General features: G+C 45.2%; 2 protein-coding genes across 10 annotated transcripts in view; one reads left to right on the forward strand and one right to left on the reverse strand.

The window, feature by feature from the left end:
- The window catches only part of LOC117770959 (tapasin-like), a 1,175,540-nt gene that overhangs the window by 804,824 nt on the left and 349,160 nt on the right, over positions 1-21,556 (forward strand). The window lies entirely within an intron of this gene.
- The window catches only part of macf1a (microtubule actin crosslinking factor 1a), a 183,517-nt gene that overhangs the window by 158,657 nt on the left and 3,304 nt on the right, over positions 1-21,556 (reverse strand). For 7 of the 9 annotated variants that reach the window (XM_034600785.1, XM_034600784.1, XM_034600788.1 and 4 more), the window contains exon 2: positions 18,439-18,673. In XM_034600785.1, the coding sequence (XP_034456676.1) occupies positions 18,439-18,661 (223 nt within the window). In that variant the 5' untranslated portion in view covers positions 18,662-18,673. Of the gene's footprint in view, positions 1-9,093; positions 9,231-18,438; positions 18,674-21,556 lie in introns of those variants that run through there. The other 2 variants (XM_034600778.1, XM_034600779.1) reach the window with 2 other exon arrangements.

Here is a 21,556-nt window from a genome sequence, read left to right on the forward strand (position 1 = left end):
TCTCTGGATACTTAAATAATAAAGAAAAGAAAATCAACCTCCTTCTCTTCACTGTATTAGTTCTCATCATTATTAGTCATTATATTAGTTACTTACTGCAATTTAGTGAGCATTTCAATTCAAAACACATGTTTGCAATTTATTACAGTGCTAATATCTGTATCATTGATAAAGAACGTATGACCGGAGCCTAGAACGTAATGTTTAAATGTATTTAATACTTTTTAAGACTTATTAAACCCTGGTATCGGCACAATGAGCTGTCGGAGCAGCAGGTCAACTTGTGTGTTGTTGCTAAAAGTTAAATTTGCTCATGTTTCAACAACTCCACTTGTTTTTAAAAAAGTCCAACGTTAGCTTCCCTGTCGACACTAAAGCTTTTCTACAGACTGGTGAAAGATTCAAGGACCAATCTGAAGTCCGCAGCAGCGTTGATCTATTGCACATCGATGGAGCTTGAAATGAGGCGTCATATCAAACATCTTGATTATATTCATTTATCCATCTTTTCAGGCTTTTATTGTTTTTTCTTTTCACCTTCATACTTGTCACATCCCTGGTAAAAAAACCTTGAACATATACAAGTATCAGGTTGTGGAAAACCTGACATGAAGCTACACAGAACACTCCAACCTGATCATATAGATTACATCAGTTCCGACCTGCGGTGAACTCATAATTTACACATACATCCATCAGCGTCTCCCTCCTGTAACATCCTATCCCTCAGCCTTCAATCTCACCGGGATAGAGCCTGATTGAATAACATCCACCTGAATGACAGGATGATGGCGGGACAGGAGGAGGTATAGATTTACATCCCTCAGCAGCAGCAGCAGCAGCAGCTCTCTACCCTCATTAGAAAATTAACAGGAAGGAGGGAGCGGAGGAGAAGAAAGAGTCGAGGATTAAGAACAAAAATCCAGCTCGTTCATCCAGGATAATAATACGAACAAGCAGAGAGTCGGAGATGAGAAGAAGAAGAAGAAGAAAGGGGGTGATGATGTGAATCTGAACAAAGAAAAGAGAGGAGAGTCGGAGGGCGACAGATCAATGTTGAACCACAGATTTTAGCTTTGTCTCACATGTGCAATGAGACAGAAAAGGACACGAGAGAATATGAAGGAATAAGAATATGAAACACACACAGGATATTCCAGCATTTCTCAACAGGCCAACAACTGAGTATTACTGTGGAGGAGGGGAGAGGACAGAGAGGGGGTGTGATATACCCTTCAGACAGATGATGCCCTATAGGGGACGAGGCTGTGTGTGTGTGTGTGTGTGTGTGTGTGTGTGTGTGTGTGTGTGTGTGTGTGTGTGTGTGTGTGTGTGTGTGTGTGTGTGTGTGTGTGTAGTGCTGCAAAGGGGGCAGACTAACCACGGTCCCCTATATCGCCTTTAGAGCAGCACCCATGATTTATTCATTAACCGTTTCTCTTCCTCCATCTGACTTCATCTTGACAGGTTGTACTGTACTTTACAACCCTCACAGACACACACACAGACACACAAGTGAGGAGAGAGCGTCTCCAATCAACAATACGTTCACAATAAGCAGACACAACCAAGACAGAAAACTACTAAACAACAAAACAGCTTCACAGCCAACGTTGCTGTAAATCAACAGAATGATCAGTAACAAGAGATTTGATATTTTGCAAAATATTTACACGAAATAAACATCAACCAATCACTAAAGAGCTGAAACTCAATCTCTTTGACAAGAGAGAGAGAGTTATGTTTTTTTTCCTTCGAGTATTTTCTTACATTTTATAGACAAAACAATGAACTGCTTCTTCACAGAGACAGAAAGTTGGCATCGTGTGTTTATAGCCTCACAGCCCGGAGACACATCCGAGCAGGTTCATATCGAGGGACAGGGCGTCAGCCTCGGTGGAGGTCTGCAGAGAGTCCTTCTACTTTTAAGATTCTGTGGAGACAATGTCTTTTCAAATCCAAACAGCTGAGCGGGGGGGACGTGGTGTGTGTGTGTGTTTTCAGAGGTCACAGCTACAGCAGCGTCTTCCTCCTGTTTCCTGGAGGAGACTTCAAATTGATTGAAGTCGAGGCACAGCTCCAAGTGTTGACTGACTGACTGACACACAAGGATATCATGCATGGCAACATCTACTGATATTCTTGACCTATTTATTTTCTTGAAATGAAACACACACACACACACAAACACACACACACACACACACACACACACACACACACACACACACACACACACACACACACACACACACACACACACACACACACACACACACACACACACACACACACACACACACACACAGAGATTACTCCCCCCCTTTTCAGTGATTACATTCAACATCCAGGAAGCTCCCGACAGAGACGGGACAAAACAAGCCTCCGCTGCCTCAGAGCAGATTTCATGAGCTGTGACAACTGCCACACTACACCAGAGAAAAGTTTCATGGATAAGGGCCGGCCCTACACAGCTTTTACTGTTATAGTGAATGCAGGCCCTGTGTGTCGCTGGGAGAAGAGAGGGCCACTGTTACCACACACACACACACACACACACACACACACACACACACAAATATGCAGCAACACACACATTTATATGTCGGGGCAAATATCGCACATTTGTTGGCTGCAGCCCTTCACGTCCATTCAACTCCATTTTCTCCGCTGACACACACACACACACACACAATGAAGCTCATTGATTATATTGCTAAAAAAAAATCAGCTGGGTGCTGGTTATGCAAGAACCATGGGGGCTAAAGAGAGAACTGCTGTGAACAGTAATGGGAGGAAAGAAAGGGAGGGAGCATGGAGGAGAAGGGGAGGAGAGGAGTCACAGTGAAGCTGAAATGTGGAGAATGTGAGAGACCAGTGACACACGGATCTCATCATGACGCTGCAGCATTTTTATTTTTAGCTCGAACCACAACAAAGTGTTTTCCTTTCCACCCCCCCCCCCTCTCCATGTGTGCGTTTGTTGTCGGCAGGATTACACAAAAAGTACTGAACAGGATTTCCACGAAACTTGAAGCAGATCGGGGGAATAAGGTTTCACTTTCTTTAACATTGCAAGATTTGGGACGTTTTCACTGATTTCCCACGATATGACTCATCGATCTTGATGAAATCAGACACATGTCGGGGACTGGAATCTACGAGTGTGTGCAGATTGTGTGCAGTTCTCTTCCCTGACCCCCCCCCCCCCTTCATCCCTCCTCCACGTTCCATGGGAATCCCTTCAGTAGTTTTTGTGTAATCTTGCAAACTAACCTTTATAATTAATTTATTATAACCATTGATATGAAAATCTAAAATGAATTTAATTTCCTTTCCACTTCATTATTCAGCTTTCATAATGCATATACAGAAGACTACTTTTTAATGCATTAATAGCAATAGATTTGCCCCGGCAGGGTGGAGACACCTCACAGCAGAGCTCCACACACCAGAGCTCTGGGAGCGTTTGATTTCCCCGACGTCTCCCCCCCCCCCCCCCCGCTCTTTCCCTGCAAGGCATCCTCGCTCGGTCAGCATTTGGTTTTTCCTGCCGCAGCTCTGACAGCGTTTGGTTTTCCTGCCGGCACAGTCAGGTGCTGCCGGAGAATGTGACTAAACAGGAAGTAGCGAGGGGAGCGACGGGAAAAGCAGGGAGAGGGGAGGAGGGAGGAGGAGGCAGGGAGAGAGAGAGAGAGGGATAGAGAGAGAGAGAGAGAGAGAGAGAGAGAGAGAGAGAGAGAGAGAGAGAGGGAGGGAGAGAGGGATAGAGACAGAGCAAAAATAATTAGGAGATAATGAAATGAGCTGGTGAGGAGGAGGAGGAGGAGGAGGAGGAGGAGGAGGGTGATGGCAAGAGAGGGAAGAGTTTCATTACAAAATCCCATATCCACCTTTTCCAATCATGTTACGACAGATGAAAAATACTGGATAGGTCTTTTCCAGGGTGTGATCTGAGAGACAGATAGAGATAGAGCTGTGTGATTGAGAGAAGAGAGATAAAGGAAGAGGAGGAGGAGGAGGAGGAGGAGGAGGAGGAAGAGGAGGAAGGGGGGAGGTTGTGTTCTTGCGGGCAGAGAAGGAACGAGGGAAAAACTAGGCCACGTGGAAAAATCCAGCTGTAACGATCCATCTCTGGGACCGGCCCAGAGCGTGTCTGAGTCTCCTCTCCCTCCGTGTCTATCTTCATCTCTTTCACGCTGCACTTTCATCTTTGTCTTCTCCCTAAGTTGTTACGTCTTCTTCCTCATCCTCCCATTCCCTCCTCTCCAGCACAGTATTTTTAACTGTTTTTCTATCTCTCCCTCCTCACTAGTATTCCCCTTCATTTCCTCCAGTGTGAGATTACTCAACCGAACCAGCTGCAGAGGCGAAGGATCATTTTCCAGACATTGCCCCCTATCTAACATCGGCATTTCAGGGTCTAAATTTACCTCGAATGGGGTCACATTAGTCCAGAAGCGTGACACTCCCCGGGCAGAGGCACAAAGACAGGAAACATGGCACAGCGGCCGAGCTAAAGATGGCATATTCACAGCAGATGCAGTTTAATAGGACCCATGAGGTGGTTGGAAGAACACATGGATCCTTTGTGTGTGTGTGGAGAGTATGAGAGGCAGGTACAGACACACTAACGCAGAGCTGGAGAGGCAGGAAGAGCTGAACTGCCTTCGGCCCGGCCTTTTCCTGTAGCCCATAAAAATGTGGGACGTCAGCAAACACTCAGCGAAGCTCCGTGAACTTCCTGTGTCTCCTTCTGGGCAACAGACCACTGGATGTGTGAGTGAGTTTAAGATGTATATAAAACTGGAATCACTCACAATGTGATCATAGTATGAAACGCAGTGGATATCAATCAGTCTCATTGCACTGGGGGATACTGTAATGACGGATCAATCAATAGAAAATCTATTCTTCTAATTTGCAGTTGAACCTTTTTTCTTGTCGTATTTGAGAGAGCGCCCTAATTTGGGTTTTAAGAATACGATCAACTCAAAAGAGCCAACTCTGATATAAACGGGCTCTTATTTATTCATCAGTACTGACACACACACACACAAGCAGGAGGACTGGGCTGCCTGGCGTTGGCTCAGTCAGCAGGCGGACGAATTAGAAGTGTTAAGTTTACAGAGAGAACATCGGGACGCTGCCCTCGGCCAAAGATCGACAGCGTGAACCCTGCTGACGCTGAAAATCAAGTCCGACACTCAACACTCGACCAGGTCCTCACACGCTCGACACAGGATCCAGCTCGGTTCATCCAGAACAGAAATAAGGATGATGTCAGGGGACGTCAGACTGAAACTGATTTAGATTTTTTATCCAATTATCATCAGTTTAGGTCACAGCTAATCTAACTGTAGGGGGGGGGGGGGGGTCTTGACCACACACAGATATACAGACGTCTATATTTGTAAAGGGGCAAAGTTTCCTGACCATCTCGCTCTTCAGTGTCATTCTTCGGTTTCCTGTCTTATATTTAACTCTGAGCGGATTTTTTTTACAGGCTGACGTTTCACCTGATGTGTTATAATGAACATGGTGCACTGTTAAGCTGCTCTTGAGCTTTTCTAAATGTTATTATACCTGTCCAGGAAGGATTACTGAAGAAAAACCAAGCAGCAGAGTCAGTCTATGCAGGTTTCCACACAATAATAACGGAGCTACATGTCGCTGAGCAGAACCGTCACGTTTTCCACTGACTGAGTGTTTGTGCCTGTTTTCTGAGTCAGGTCCCGGCTGCTTTTCCGTGCGGTTCCCTGCTGCTGTTGCTTTACATTTCCTGCCATTGTTACACGGCAGCAGCATAAACAGCAACAAACACTCACTTGCAAACACTCCAGTTCCCCCTTGTGAATGATTTAACCCCGATCAAATGTCCCCTTCTCCAGTTTCAGTCAAGCGATGCCACAGGCAGGACGTCAAGTTCACATTTCTCGTCGTCTATTCGTCCCGACAACTGCTACAAGTGACGCACACACAGCTGACGGTCTAAAACTCGTGCACATACACAAACAGCGTAGTCATCGCAGGGTCAAGTTTACTGCAGCATTTGAAAATCGCTGCAATCCTGAGACGACCCGGGGAAGGAGAGGAAGACGTATGACAGGAGTGGACCTGATATCAGTCGAGGGGCTAGTGTCGCTAACCGTCTTCAAAGAGCAAAACACGGTTGGACAGTGACATGTTGCAGCAGGAGTCCTATTGTCATGGAGCGACGCCAGAGGACACAGGACATGTCCTCTAAAGTTACAGCCTCCTCATTATAGCAATGACGAGGCGATGACTAGCATAACACAGAGGTCCGAGTTCAAATCCCGCAGCCTTACAGGGACAGAAAACACACATCGACAAATCATCGCCTGGAACAGAGAGCGATCGGGTTTATAAGTTAGGAGGACACGTCTTTCAAAGAGTCCCCCACAAACTAATCACTGTCCAATACCATTTATCTGTAGAGTAAGTAAAAGTGAATGAGAAGTGTTTTGGTTGAAGCATTCAAATTGCACACATGGGAGTTAATTGCAAAGAGCTAATCAATAAATCTATCAATTGACTAGTTTTGATGATAATCTATTAATATACAGATTCGTGAGTGTTTTTACTGTCTTACTATTTAAATATCACATGTTTTGTTTATTTTTGTGAGATCTGGCACCTTGAACTGGGTATTTTCAGAAATACTTAGTGGGAACTGTGATGACGTTTAGAGCCACACAAACCATCGCTGTACGATTGTGTTACACTGATTGCACCTGTCAAATAAAGCATGAGAAGTGAGGATGCAGTTATCATGGAGGTCAGAGGGGAACTACATGGACCAGTGGTTAACTCAGGGCTCTCAGGATTGTTACATGTTGACGTGTCTAAATCGTCCAACAGGCCAGAAGAGGCTCATGTCAAAATCAATATGCTCATATTTCCTTCTGTTAATGATCACCCTCATGGGACACATTGCCTCTAATGCTTTATTTATTTCCCCAGGGAAAGCAGCGCTGCTCACGGATGAGCTGGACAGTGATTGCGATCAACAGATGGAACTTTAAACGTAGAGCAATCAGCGGCTACGGGCTGAGAAACGGACGTGTTGAGGTGAAGCCATTTCTTAATTTGCCGTCTGTGAGAGGAAGGAGAGCAGGAGAGATTTACTGGAGGTCCCGCTGCCTCTTTTACTTTTACACCTTCGCTGTTTGATTTATTTCAACACTGAACTCTCTATTAATGTCGGACAGAAAAGCACAACTCCCTGTGTGTTGATGAAATACTGACTTGTTTCTAAGAGCGTCTGTTTGAGCCGGTTTTGAATTATGAGGAGGGTTTTTTTTTTAAACTAAACAACACATTCAGGGCCACAGACTGAAAGGAAAAGTATTACAACATTTACTTTAAAAGGTTTTCTGTTATTTAACTGTCTGCTGCAGCAAAAACTGACTAATATTTGGGTCAGAAACACTTGACTGACGTGTTTTAGAGGAGAAAAACAGACGGCATCTGCATATTCTGGCCTAGATGTATTCCAAATATGGCTGATACTATTCAGAGCCACGTGTTTTCACTTTCCCTCGATGGAAACTTTTCCCCGGCGCCGGCTCATCACAAGAGCTGCGCAGAGCTCTGCTGTGACAAAAGGTGCTACTGAAATAAATCTTCCTCTGAGGACAGACAGGTTGGTTTAACCTGTTCACATTATGTCTTTGTGTCTCGTGCACATTCACACAACACTGGAGAATCCTGCTGCCGGGCCCCGAGGGGTTCAGTTTCATTATAATAATCAATAATTAAAAGCTACCTCCTTTTCATCAGCGCCAGCAACACAGATGTGACCTGAGTCCATTGGCTGTCGGCTCTGACTGCACCCCCATCCTCTCTCTCTCACACACACACACACACACACACACACACACACACACACACACACACACACACACACACACACACACACACACACACACACACACACACACACACACACACACACACACACACACACACACACACACACACGTCAATTCCAGTGGAGGCATTCATTTTTAAAGCGCCCCTGTCACTGGGATTATAAAACGCTGAGGCTCAGTGCTGGTGGTAAGGCCACTGCTGCAGGGGGGGGGGGGGGGGGGGGGGGGGTAACAATACCAAAGACACACACACAGACGCACACACACACACAGACACAGACACAGACACACACCCACCAGAGACAACCTCCACTTTCCCAGTGACTTGCAGGGCAGCAGCTTCCATGTTTACAGGACAAACAGCAAACACGAGGCGGGACACGAAATTATCTGATGGTGGCGAGTGGAGGTGATTTGGGGGGGGGGGGGGGGGGGGAGTGATTAGAAGGGAGCGAGGCCATTGGCCCCCATAGCCAGTGAACTACAGAGGGAGGTCAGTCACTTGGCAGAGCTGCTGTGTTTATCCAAACCATCAACAATGTGAAACCATCCAGATTATGAAACTGGGCAGACTGGGCTGGCTCTGTGCTCCAGAGGGGATCCACTCACACCTTCAGACCCCAAACTGGGCCACACAGCTCAGGTGGTGTCACCCTGTTCGTCCCGTCGAGCAGCGGCCGGGACACCGGGAGACGGGTTCCACGTCCCCCACGTCCCCCACGTCCCCGGAGGGAAACAGGAAGGTGCAGCAGAAAGTTAAACTCATCCTGTGACATCAGGACATTATCTGTGTGCTTGTGGCCTTCGAGAGATAAACACATTAACCACGTCACCGGACTGTCACCGCTACTGTATCGAGACGCGTTGTATCTCTAGTGATGGATTTGAAGTTGTGCTCTTTCACTTTAAATGAATAAAAATCCCCTTACATCTGCTGCACCATCATTTGTACAGGATACAACTTTGTACAGCGTCAGTTATTTGTCTTTAAATCTGTAGTTATTCAATATTTGTGCCTTTCAATCGTCTTGTACTTCAAATATTTGTATTGTCAATATCTTGTATTATTCTTATGCTGTAATACTGGATCCCTACTTTTCCCTCTGGATCAATAAAGTATAAATACTGTATTTATCTCTATTGGAAACTTGCTTCCACAGCTATGGGAACATTAAATTGCCCCCCCACTCCTCTTTACCTTTATATCTCTCCAGCACATCCTCATACGCCTGGGCGAACTCCTTCTCCTGGGAATGGTTCGTCGGCAGCAGCCCCGGTATGAACCCGGCCATGGTGGCTCTGTGGCCGGCCGGCGAGAGGCGAGGGGTCGGCCTGCAGACTACCGCAGTGACCCGGTCCTCTGCCTCTCCGTGTCCCCGGTGTGTCCCTCCCAAAGCCGGGTTGGATAATCCTCGGGAGTAGTCCGGAGAATAAGAAAAAAGGGGCAGAAACCTCCAGGAGCGAGTGTTTGTAAGAATGTGGGAAGTTGAAGCCTCGGATATCTTCTTGAATGACGGTTACATAAACGCTATCTGTCCATGTTCGCCGCCTCTGGGTGTGTGTACGTGTGCGGGAACACACCGCCGCATCGCCCGGTGCGTTGTCTCCGACTGTCCCTGCTCGGATGTCGGCTTCCAGCCGGCGACTGCTGCTTTTCTGTGGCCCCCGTGCGAGGGAAGGGGAAGGGAGGGAGTTCACCCTGCACACCCCCAGACGAGTGTCCGGGGAGGGAGGCGGTGGGTGGGGGCACTGAGCCGGTTTCCGTCCCCCCCAAGTCGTCGGCGGAGCTCCAGAGAGAAACCGTATCCGGACTCGGGCTTCCTATTCCCGGCGAGCCGCCTCAGCTCCCAGCGTGCTTCCCGGCCGGTAATGGCCGCTCCCGTGCGAGGCTTCGCGGTCTCCGTCCCCGCCTGTGTGCGCGCTGCTGTCGGCCGCTTGTGCTCAGGTTTCCCGGCGGCTCCTCCTGTCTTCCATCCCTCTCTGCCGGCCGCGCCAGGAACCTCCGCCGCGGGGATTTCAGGAGCCGGCGGGGGGGAGCGGCAGCAGCTAGGTGGCTAGCTGACGGAGGCTGCCGGGGGAAAGTGGAGCTGTAGCGCCGCCGGGTGGTGGAGGCGGGTCGGTGACAGGGGACCACACTGACCAGGCCCCAAACATTAACATCCACCACTTTGTCTCCATTTAACTAATTAACCACAGAACGTGTTTTATAAGAGTTTCACTTCTTTTCCCTTTATTTCTACTAACTCCATCAACACTTTGAGGTTAATTATATATTCATCCATGTTTAATTTACTTCAATCCAAATGAAATAAAAATAATTATATTTATAGTTTATTGCTTTTATTTAAAAACAGTGTAAAAGGATTATACATATATAGAACTTGCATAGATATAAAATAATTATCACACAGTTAAATTAGTTAAAAACCTGAGTGAAATATATATTGTTAATCTGCAGGATGATAATTGTCCCATCAACACAGGTCCAGTTTGTCTCTTCAGGGTCATTTAGCATCTCCGTGGTTGTTTTGATTCTCGTCATTACAGTTTTCTGTCTCTTTGTGATTATTTCTACGTCTCTTTGTTGCTGTTTATTTAACAAAGTTTGTCTCTTTGCTGTTGTTTGACTGATTGTCCAAATATCAATATTCCCTTCCAACATAAGGACTCAATCCTCCCATAGCAGTTGCATATATAATATCATGTAAAGACTTGAAGTACTAGTGAACCACCGTAGTGATCTATCTGTTTCTCTACAGGGAAACCACCCGGCGCTGTGTCTGCAGACATTAGAGGAGTCTTGGTGAGTTAATGGAGCACACCGCCATCTAAAGGCTGACTGAATAAACCTCGGAGATTAGAGTTAACAGATCTATTAAATCACCAATACTCAATATGAAATGGATTTTGTACAATCTGACCTCAACCAGGATGAAGTACAAACACTGGGGGAATGTCTTACATCAGAAAACACAGGTTTAAACCAACGGGCCAGAGGAGAAGTGAGGCGACAGGGACCCAGCTGACGTGAGGTGAACATAAGTCCGTCCCGTCCCGTCCTGTCCCACTGGGTGGACACACACATATCGGTGGATAATCTCAGCATGTGATCATCCGGAGGTCAACGCAAAGCAGCCTCAGTGAACTGGTCCAGAGATTATGTCCTTTAATTCCATGGAGACGTACAAAGAAAAACCTTAAAGTGAAGCATAGAGTCAGATTCACGCTCCACCACAAACACCTTGCACGTCTCTTATGTGTATTTCTACACAGGACACCTTCGATTTGTGGTTAAATGGATCCACAGGCAGCGAGTAGTCACTTTATTAGGAACACCTGTTTGAATTAATAGAATCAAACAACGCTGCTCGACCACAAAGTCTAATCTCATGACTATTTCACTATGGACATGTGGAAACAGTTCCACTTTTTAGCATGGAGGTCAGTGAAGGGTGGTGTTGTTCTAAACTGTATTATATTCAGAGGTGTGTGTTGTGGGTTACTGCTAAATATCTGTTATTATTCCCAGCATCCACACACACACACACACACACACACACACGTATATAGAGCAGCATCTCCCTCATTTTACTCGAAAGAACAGGACGATTTAAAGAAAAAACCAAAGATGACAGTAACTAACTGAAGCAGATTGGACAGAACAGGTTCAAGGACCGAGCAAACGTTCATACAGCGGTACCCTTCACTCCCTGTTTGTGCTGAATCACAATTCAAGACACAACATGAAAAAGCAAAGCCGTCAGCAGGAGGCTGGCAGCTGCTGCCGTCCTCGACTCAGACAGAAAGTGGCTCCAGGTCACAGAGGAAGACACGAGCTACACAAAAAACCTCCAATATATATAATTTATTATTTCTGGAAAGCATAGAGATGATATTTCAACTGAAAAATCAGCTTGTGTGCAACAGCAGGAGGCAATATGGGAAATGTAGTTTCATTTATAAATGCAAGCTCCCTAATGTCTTAGATATGACCAGTAATTCAGCTAATTATTAATATTACATGCAGAAGCTCCTGGATTTTCACAATAAAAACACACGCAGGTTGTAAATAAACAAGATGGAGGTCGGTGTGACCCTGGTCTCAAGGTCCCAGTAACATTTCCTCCCCAGTTCCCAGCAGAGCCGGACACAGCTGGAGAGAACACTGTGACATCAGCTTACAGATGTTGGAATTCAACTGGTTTAATGACAAACAAACAGAGCTCAGGATCCCTCTAGAAAAACCACCTGTCACTGTGTGAAACCATTATACCTCCGCCTAGTGGTCCACAGCGGGAAATAAAGTCCAATCTGACCCGAACTTGGCTTAAATGACTGTAAAAAAACTTATTTCATCCCGTATGTTCCTTAACATACGTGTTATTTATATGTTTTCTCTACGCTAAGAAGTTGATTAATGGTTCACATAAAAAAAAAACTAGTAAAACTTGTGAGTAAAGTGTGTGCGGTTGTGTTTTTAAAGTGTGTGAGTTAAGAATAAATGAATGCAGACAGTGTTTTGAGTCATCGACTCGTCTCGTCTCCGTCTGTCACTCTCGATGTTTCCCTGCAGCCGCGGCCCACATGTTTGTGTGTGACAGTGTGTGTTGTTGTGGGTGTTGTGTGTCCAGCTGCACGATGAATGTGCTCTGTGAGCCAAGAGGACACACAGTCCTCGACCCAGCAGCAGGACCAACGCCTCAGCAGCAGAGCTACACCGAGCGGCTCCCCACAAATCACCCACAAGTATTTGACATCCAGACTTTCACCTCTTTCTGTTTCCGTCCATCGAGAGAACGTCATCAAACTGTTCGATCTGATCCACGTCTGCGTTTCAGTTTGAGTTACAGCCTCCTAAGGCCGCTCAGTGCCCCGCAGAGAGAAACACACACTGAATGAAATGATTGTGTGGAGATGTGCGTGACTTGGATTAGTGTGTTGTTCAGTCGCATAACTTGTAGATAATTCTCTGTAGCGTCTGATCTTTGACCTGCAGTCTGGACTTTCTACAAATCAACTTGATTACTGTTTAAAATGCTGCTTCACTTATGTGAAACCTTTAAAACAGCCTCAGAGCAGCAGAGAGGAAATGTGTTATACATCTGGAATGTTTCTATGAAGTAAAAGTGATTATTTTTTGTATATGAAACAAATACACACGTACTTTAAAAACAACAGAAATGGTTGCTTGTCGTGGTCTGTTTAGATGTAAAGAAAGTTTAGTTATGTCTGTAAAAACAAAAAAAGATTTAATATGACAGAAATCTTCGCCACAAACTGGGGCGGCGCAGTTTAAAATAACATTTAACAGAAAGTTCGGTCTAACAGAGAGACGCCGCCCATTTGCATTGTGGGAAATGTAGGATTCAGTGATCATAGAGCTTCAAACCAGGACGTCTCGGCCTCTGCTGCTTCAGTTTTGCCCCAAATATTCAGCATAATAAATCAATCTTTTGAACTCTTGTCTTTCTTCCTGTGCTGTGTCTGTCTTTGCTTCAGTCTCACAGGGATTCTCTCTCTCTCTTCCCTGGACTTTTGTTTCATCTCTTCTTTGTGCTTTTCACTATAAATTCCCAACTCGGTTTCTTGTCTTTCTTTTCCCGAGTCCCTCTTTCTTCTTTTAGTTCTCATCTTTGTCTCAGGTTAACAGTCGTCTTTCTTCCCCCCCCCCCCCCCTCTTTTAAACGTCGCCTTCTTTTTCCTCCACTACCTCTATCCCCCCCCCCCCCCCCCTCTCTTTCTCCGACTCTTCATTACTTTCCAAACCGACTCAATCATTCACTCCTCTCTCTCCTTTCCTAGACAACCTCCCTCCTCTTTTCTCCGGCTCCAAATTAAAATTCTGACACTCTCCCTCTTCCACTATTTGTTTTGCCCCCCTTTTATATCCCGTGTGAGTCTCTCTCACCCCCGCCGCCATTGCTTCTGCTCGCCTTTCTATAACCATGGAAACAGAGGAGACCACGTCACCATGGCAACAGGGGAATAGCCCGGGTCTGAGGCTTCCTTTGTGCTGCCAGAGGAGAAAGAAATGTGGAGAAGAAGAGCAGCAGGCAGGACGGCAGGCGCCTAAATTACATGCAGGCACATCCGTCTGGGGTCCTGATGTTCACGTGAATAATCACTGCTGCACTAACACACACACACACACACACACACACACACACACACACACACACACACACACACACACACACACACACACACACAACAGATACAGTGCAGCACTCATAATTTCTTCTATGTCGCCTTTAATTTTCATGATTGGCCATAAAGAGGATTATAAAATATCCTTTTAGTTTTTTTTGATGATTTATATATTTTTGTGTAGCTACTCCTTTCATACTATCTTTATATAATAATCAAATCAACCGTGACAGAATCTCAATGTGCTTAATGTTCAGCTTCTTTGCAAATACACAACATTTATATGGAGAAAAGTTTGTCTCAATACCGGACCTACAGTTACACCCTAAATTACTCTTAAATCATCAAATACATTTTAGAATCTCTTTTAAATGTGTTGATGATAAAACACTTTATCTGTCGGGAGTACTGAGACTAAAATGTCCCACGATACACGAGGGTCTCTCGCTCTTGTATTGATGTGTAATTCAAAACTTGAATCCTTCAGCTCTCGTTCTCCGAGACAGAGAATCGAGCGGCTGCCGGTCGGTTTCCTCGCTCATCGGGCGGATCGGACCGGAGAGGCTGAATAACAGAGTCCGGTCCGAGTCTCTCTTTGCTCTCCAGGGCGAGTTCAGAACTCGTCTCATTACAAAGCTGCCTGTGTTTCCTCCTCTCTGCTTCGATGACTGCAGCCTGATCCCACTTCTGTCTCATACGAGAGCTTTCCCCTCCTCCTGCTCTTATTTCAGTATTTTGAAAGTGAAGCTTTATGTTTTCAGGTTGTGCTTTATTTGTCCCCCCCCCCGGCTTATTCATTCATACATATCGTTGTGATACCTCAGAAACGTCTTGAGGGTTTTTCCTTCAAACGAAGCACAAAGGTTGAAATGATTAGATTATGGGGGTCAAGGGTCAAAGGTCAAGGTCACTGTGAGCTCACAAAACACATTATTGTCCATTAATCAAGATTTAAGATATGCTAATTATGAATTAATTCACATAGATTATTACATTTTGTATTTAAAAGGTCAAAAGTCAACTTCATCATTAGAATATATTGGAAATCTTCCTTCCATCTCTGATTCTCATTTTAGATGACATGAATATATATGTGTATGTATATATATATATACTGTGTGTCCCTGTGTGTACAAGCAGCTTAATATATTCTCCGTCCACATTCCAGCCTCAGCTTGAATGGAAAATGAGGTCAATGTAAACAAATCATGTAAAGTGTAATATCATCACAATGGGCTTCACGGCTGAGTGAGCGCCGGACACGCCCGGGAGGAACTGGATGTCACCAGAAACATGAACCTGTTTGCAGAGGGGGTTTGGCAGCATCACTGTCCCACAGAGCCGGGGGTGGGGGGGTGGGTTCTACTGCTCGTCAGGACAAGTCAAAGAGTCCAATCATCTTAAGGGCCGTGGAATGAGATGTTGAAGTGTCTGTATGAAGTGGATCTAAGTCTGGTTACTAAATAAAAACACATTTCATGTTATGACTCCAGATATTCTCCTGAAACTGTCCAGAGGGGCTGGATACGAGTCACAAATCACAGAGTCAGACACTCGGACGTTCTCTGGAGTTTTTCCTGCCAGAGAAATGCCTCAGGAGTAAGATCGGGGAATTCACTGCAAGCGAGCGGTTTCTAACACGTGACGGTAATCTGTCCGGTAGCTTTTTGCGTAATCCTGCTCACTAAGAAACAAACACAGAGGAAAACACAACCGCCTTGCTAAGGGTAATGAAATAGATTAATTTGAGTACACACATGACACAATATTTGATATACAAATAGAAGTGCAACGGACGGGAAGCAGCAGTAAAAATAAATAAATAATACCTGAGAGCGAATTAAAGGGGCCGTTATTTAAAGCATTTTTCATGAACCTTATTTTGAAAGCATGTTTGCTAGTGAGTCTCGACGTGGACTCTGAGGGACTCGCTCTCCAACCAGCCGCCGGTGGAGCAGGTTGCAGGTGGAGAGCACATTTCACTCAGCAGAACGTTGGCAGCGTTAACAAGGTGTCGCCTGCACTTCAAAGCCGTGGGGGGGTTTGTGACGGAGCCAAACTTCAAGTCAGCCGCTACCTGCTGCCGTGAGTGTGACTCACTGACTAAGGCGCCGCCAGGAAACCTCCCGGTCTAACCGCCTCTTTTAATAATTCATAATTATAGATTCTAATCTTTAAATCATTATTTTTTTTTCATGTTTTTGCCAAACACACAGTTATTCTCACACACTGACTCGCTGGCGCCCAAACTGCTGCCCCAGAATATATTAAAAACAGGAGAAGTGGAAAAGTTCATCCTCTTCAGAGCGTCCATTCAAAACACATCGGATTGAACTCCTCACATCAGGAGACACGACAGAAGAATTACAGATAAAACAGCCACAATAATCCAACCTCCAATTCTACAATAATGTAGAAACATGGAGTTCAGCGATTTCTATTTTATTTGACAATATTCACCGGTTCACCTTTCAGGCTATTTTTAGGTTTTGTTGAAGTTGTTTTACGTTTTGCATGTTTCTCAGCTCGGTTTACACTTTCCACACTTTCACAGATATTTATTTATCTCTTTCTTTGAATCTATTATTACCTGACTTTCAAACTGGGAGCATGTGCATGTGACAAACACACACACACACACACACACACACAAACACACACACACAGTCCCATAAATACGCACACACTTTAACATTCATGTGCACCCTCCTCCACAAATTCCCTTTATTCTCTCCGTCTCTCATCTTCTCTTGCACATTTTCTCAGTCTAGCACACACACACACACACACACACACACACACACACACACACACACACACACACACACACACACACACACACACACACACACACACACACACACACACACACACACACACACACACACACACACACCAGGTCCTTGCTGATACTCTCAAACTGAACTGAAACACAGTCTTGTCGCTGCAGCTCTCTCGACTCCAAATCCTCCCTCCACACATTTCCAGAGAACAACACTCGGCTGAGAGCTCGTCTTAAAAAACCAGAAAAGCCGGTGATTATAAATCCAGATATCTGAGAACCAGCTCCCAGGTTTCTCCTGTGACCAGATGCAGACGCTCAGAGACTCTGACACATTAATGCTGCAGGTCTGGAAGCGTCAGCCCACAGGAAATCCATAAAGTGCAGGAAATGCATGGGAATATCATTAATTATCTTCTGATGGACAATACGAGCGTGATCATACAGATGCACAAGCAGAAATCTCTCTCTCTCTCCACATGATCTATAGGCGATGACCTCCACCCTTCACCCCGTCCTGACCCACGTGTTTCCAGGGGAAGTCGGGATTTTACTGTCCTGTCCCAGCGTCTGGACTCCAGCTCCCCCTCCCCCATCACTTTACACACAAACGACATTGACAACAGATTACATCTAACATAGATAAAAGGACGAAACAGGAAGTTGTAGGTTGGTGGTGGACAATAGGGATAAAATCTCCTGCGTCATTGTCTGAAATCTTTTCTCACAATATCTATATTTATTGTCATATTGTCTAACTCGCGTTTCTGAATCAACTCTAAACCCGTCTAGAATGAGGGGGAATATTAAATCTGGACATTTATGTGATAAAAGCCTTTAACAGTAAATAATCAGCACAACTATGAGACGATGTGAGAGAAAGATGGATGAAAAGATCAGCAGCACTTATTGATACCAGCCACAGTGATCAAGCTGCATATCTTCCTCTGTGGGGGAGGAGAAGCTGGTGACGTACGACCAGTGAGTCGGTACACGAGCAGGGGAAGCCTGGTTTCTCCAGAGAACTGAGTAACCTACATATCTCCTCCATCGTCTGCTGCTGAGAGTAAGAGACGAGGAAAAGGAGGCGAAAAAAGGAAGGATAGTGGAAGAATGGAGGAGTCAGGGATGTGTTGACTAAGACAGATTGGCTCCCACCCTTGACCTTTGACCTCTGCATGTGAGGAGGAGGAGGAGGAGTAAAACAACCTCAGGCTCCTTCTTCAGCTAAAATGCACAAATTGAAATAAGCATAAAGATTTGAAAGATACAAGATATAATATATATAAATAGATGCTTGTATCCCAACAACATTTTATGGCCACAACCAGACTTCTCTCTCATCGCTGTGACATTTGTCTTTCAGGACACAGATCTTTGACAGCGAGAGGGACGCCGTGCAATCACACACGAGGAGACAATGTCAGAGGTGGACACATGAAGGACTATAGATCACTGCAACTCTCTTTCTCAACACAGTCTCCGTTGAAAGTGTCACGTGCTTGAATATGAAGCGGCTGCAGGAATCGTCACTTGCTCAAACCCACGTTGAAAGTTTCTAAAGACAGACGGACTTCGAGACTCATTGCCAGCGAGAGACGGTTTCCCTCTTACCTGCGACACGAACCACCGCCCTCTCCGCCGGGTCCAGCACCGAGTCCTGGCTCTTCCTCTTCCTCCTCTCGTGTTTGGACAGGTTCCACGGCAGAGTGTCTCCTGGAGGCCCCACGAGTCCCGATGGACACGGGGACAACGACCCCCCTGAACGCTCGCTACGGAAGGACGGCTCGCTCACGCAGGAGCGCTCACTTAGAGTGTCATCGTCTGACGACTCCATCTCGCTTCAGGGCTGCAGGGAGGAGAGGGAAGAGGAAGAGGAAGAGGAAGAGGAAGAGGAAGAGGAAGAGGAAGAGGAAGAGGAAGGATGGAAGGGGGAGAGCAGTGGAGGAGAAAGAGAGAAGAAGGAGCTTTAGATAAAGTAGAGAGACTTCATAATTCATCGCTGGCTCACGGTGATTTCACGCAGGGGTCATGAATGATGCAAAGTTTCTACACAACAGTGATAACTCAGTGATCAGCAGGAGACAAACAACTGGGTTAAGTTGGTTATCGTGTCTAGACAGAAGTTACAGAGTTCAGGAGGCGGCGGATCTGCAAACTACTGAGGACAAGATGGAGGAAGAGGAAGAGAAACACGTGATGATGCAGATTCCTGAGGCTGAGAAGAGTAAAGAGTCAAACCTCAGCCATGATATTTACAAATGTTACAATTAATCCTCATATTCCTTGTTTCTATAGAACCACAGTCAGTTAATCTGATATCTTACAACATATATCATCTTAATATAAAGGTTATTTAATAAATATGTCTTCCTTTCAAATTAAATAGCTCCTTATCATCAAACATATTATAATTAGATTTAATCATTTAGTCAAAACTGTACTTCAAACACTTCTTATTAAATCTATCATGAAAATGCCAGAATTAAGATTTTATAAATATGGTTTTCCTAATCGTCCATCAAGCTGAATCCTTGTCGACATGTGTGTTGTTGTTTCAGCAGGTCACATGTAACGTGCACTTTGCTCAGAGGAACACAAACACAACACAAACACACACACTGTATATTCCCTAATCAGGAAATGCTAACCTTTGTAACTGTAATAATAAATAAACTGTCTCTGGACCTTTGACCCATCAGGTGTTAAAGTTAATCATCTGGAGATAAACCACCAAGTGATGATGCCGAAGAGTTTTACTGGTGAGTTGTACTGTCAACACACACACACACACACACACACACACACACACACACACACACACACACACACACACACACACACACACACACACACACACACACACACACACACACACACACACACACACACACACACAGTCTTCATTGTGAGGTTTGGACACGTCATGTCCTCCTTCTCTCAGCTGATTAATTGTTTACTGGGATGATGTCGACTGTGTTGAATGACAGCTCAGCACAACGATGGAGAGAGAGAGAGAGAGAGTGTGTGTGTGTGTGTGTGTGTGTGTGTGTGTGTGTGTGTGTGTGTGTGTGTGTGTGTGTGTGTGTGTGTGTGGACTCTGGGGACCTGATGCTCTGATGTGTCCATCACAGAGTCAATAAATCAATATCCCCCCACCCCCCCCAGCGCCCCGCTGTCTTCAGACAATGAATTGGCTTTTATTTATTCTTGTGTTACAGCAGCACAGACGGTCGGCGGGCGTCTGCCGTGTGCTCATCGCACCGTGAGTTTGAATCCAGCTCGGGGACGCTTGATGCTTCTGAACGGTAGATTCACCAGAAAAAACAAAATTACAATTGATAAATCATTAAGAATCCATGTAGTTTTCACTTTTCAGAGTAAAAGCCTCCAAACCCACTGACCCAGTCTGACAACTAACAGTAACCAGTCGCTCCCTGAACGGTGCGAGTCAGACTAAACTCTGGAGCGGCCTGAGCGGCGCTCACAGGGTGGGAATGTTTCTGTGCACGATGTGTGAGTCCAACACAACCGTGGCTGGGATTTCCATCTGTGCTGCTGCTGCCAAAAAACCCTGCTCCCGCGGCCGGCCCCTGGTTAGACCGCTGGCAGGGCCCCACTTCCTGACTCCACGGCTCCATGGCAACGCTGCTAGGCTTTCCCAGAATCCACTGCGGTTCTCAAGTGTACGGTTGTGTATCGCTCTGTCCTGATGTTGGTGTTTTCTCTCTGTGTGTGTGTCTGTGTGTGTCTGCTGACAGTGAGTCAGTGCCACTTGCAACCAGCGGTTTTATAAATAGAGCCAGGAGGGAAGCTTCAAAGCCGCACTGTGTCATTACGGCTCCCAGAAGGCAAAGCCAGATCCTGGAAGAAAGAGAAACCACCGGCAGAGACGCTGGAGACGCAGCGTGAGAGACGTGACGTCATTTCCTGTCCGATGTACAGAAACGATCCTCACAGATTTACATCAGGACCACAGGTATTTTATTCAATGATTATTCTGGGGATTCTTTTCTTCTCAGTGATTTGAGGTCAATAAAATTTGAAAACATTCAATGAAACGTGTTCGTCGCTATTTTCCTCTTCAGCCATTTTGATTTAACGTCATCAAAGTTACTTTCTGATCAATCAATTAACTGTCTAATCTTCAAAAGTGTCCATTAAAGTTCTATTGTCAAGTTTATTATCATTAAAAGACAAAAACAACCGGCGAATATTCACATTCCAAAAGCTGCAATAAGTGAGTTTCACTTATTCAAGTTTTTCTTTTTCAGTCTTTTAGTAACATTCATCAGACGAGTTTAGAAAATATCACGACAATGTCTCTCCTGGTTTAAGCCTATTTTATTTTTGATGAGTCTATCAATTATATTTTATTGATCAATGTTGTTTAATCTAAATTATGTCACAAAAAGGTGAAAAATGTCTGTTAAAGCTTCATTTGTTTCTTAAAAATATTCAATTTAGAAAAATATGAAAAAGAAGCAAACATTTTCCACATTTAAGAAAAATCTAATTAATCAAACATGTTGTCAGTAGATTTTTCTTTCAGCCTGAACATTGACTAATGTACAAACTGACTTCTACACACACACATGCAGAGACCTTCCTCCGGCTGCGTGCAGCGGCTGAATCCGACCGAGCAGAGATGCTCGACTGGCCTGATTTATTTCTCTCCGCCCAGATTTACATGGACACGCTGTGTTCCCACAGCTCGGCCTGGGCGGAGGCC

This window comes from Hippoglossus hippoglossus, chromosome 11, assembly GCF_009819705.1.
Source record: "Hippoglossus hippoglossus isolate fHipHip1 chromosome 11, fHipHip1.pri, whole genome shotgun sequence".
Lineage (NCBI taxonomy): Eukaryota > Metazoa > Chordata > Actinopteri > Pleuronectiformes > Pleuronectidae > Hippoglossus > Hippoglossus hippoglossus.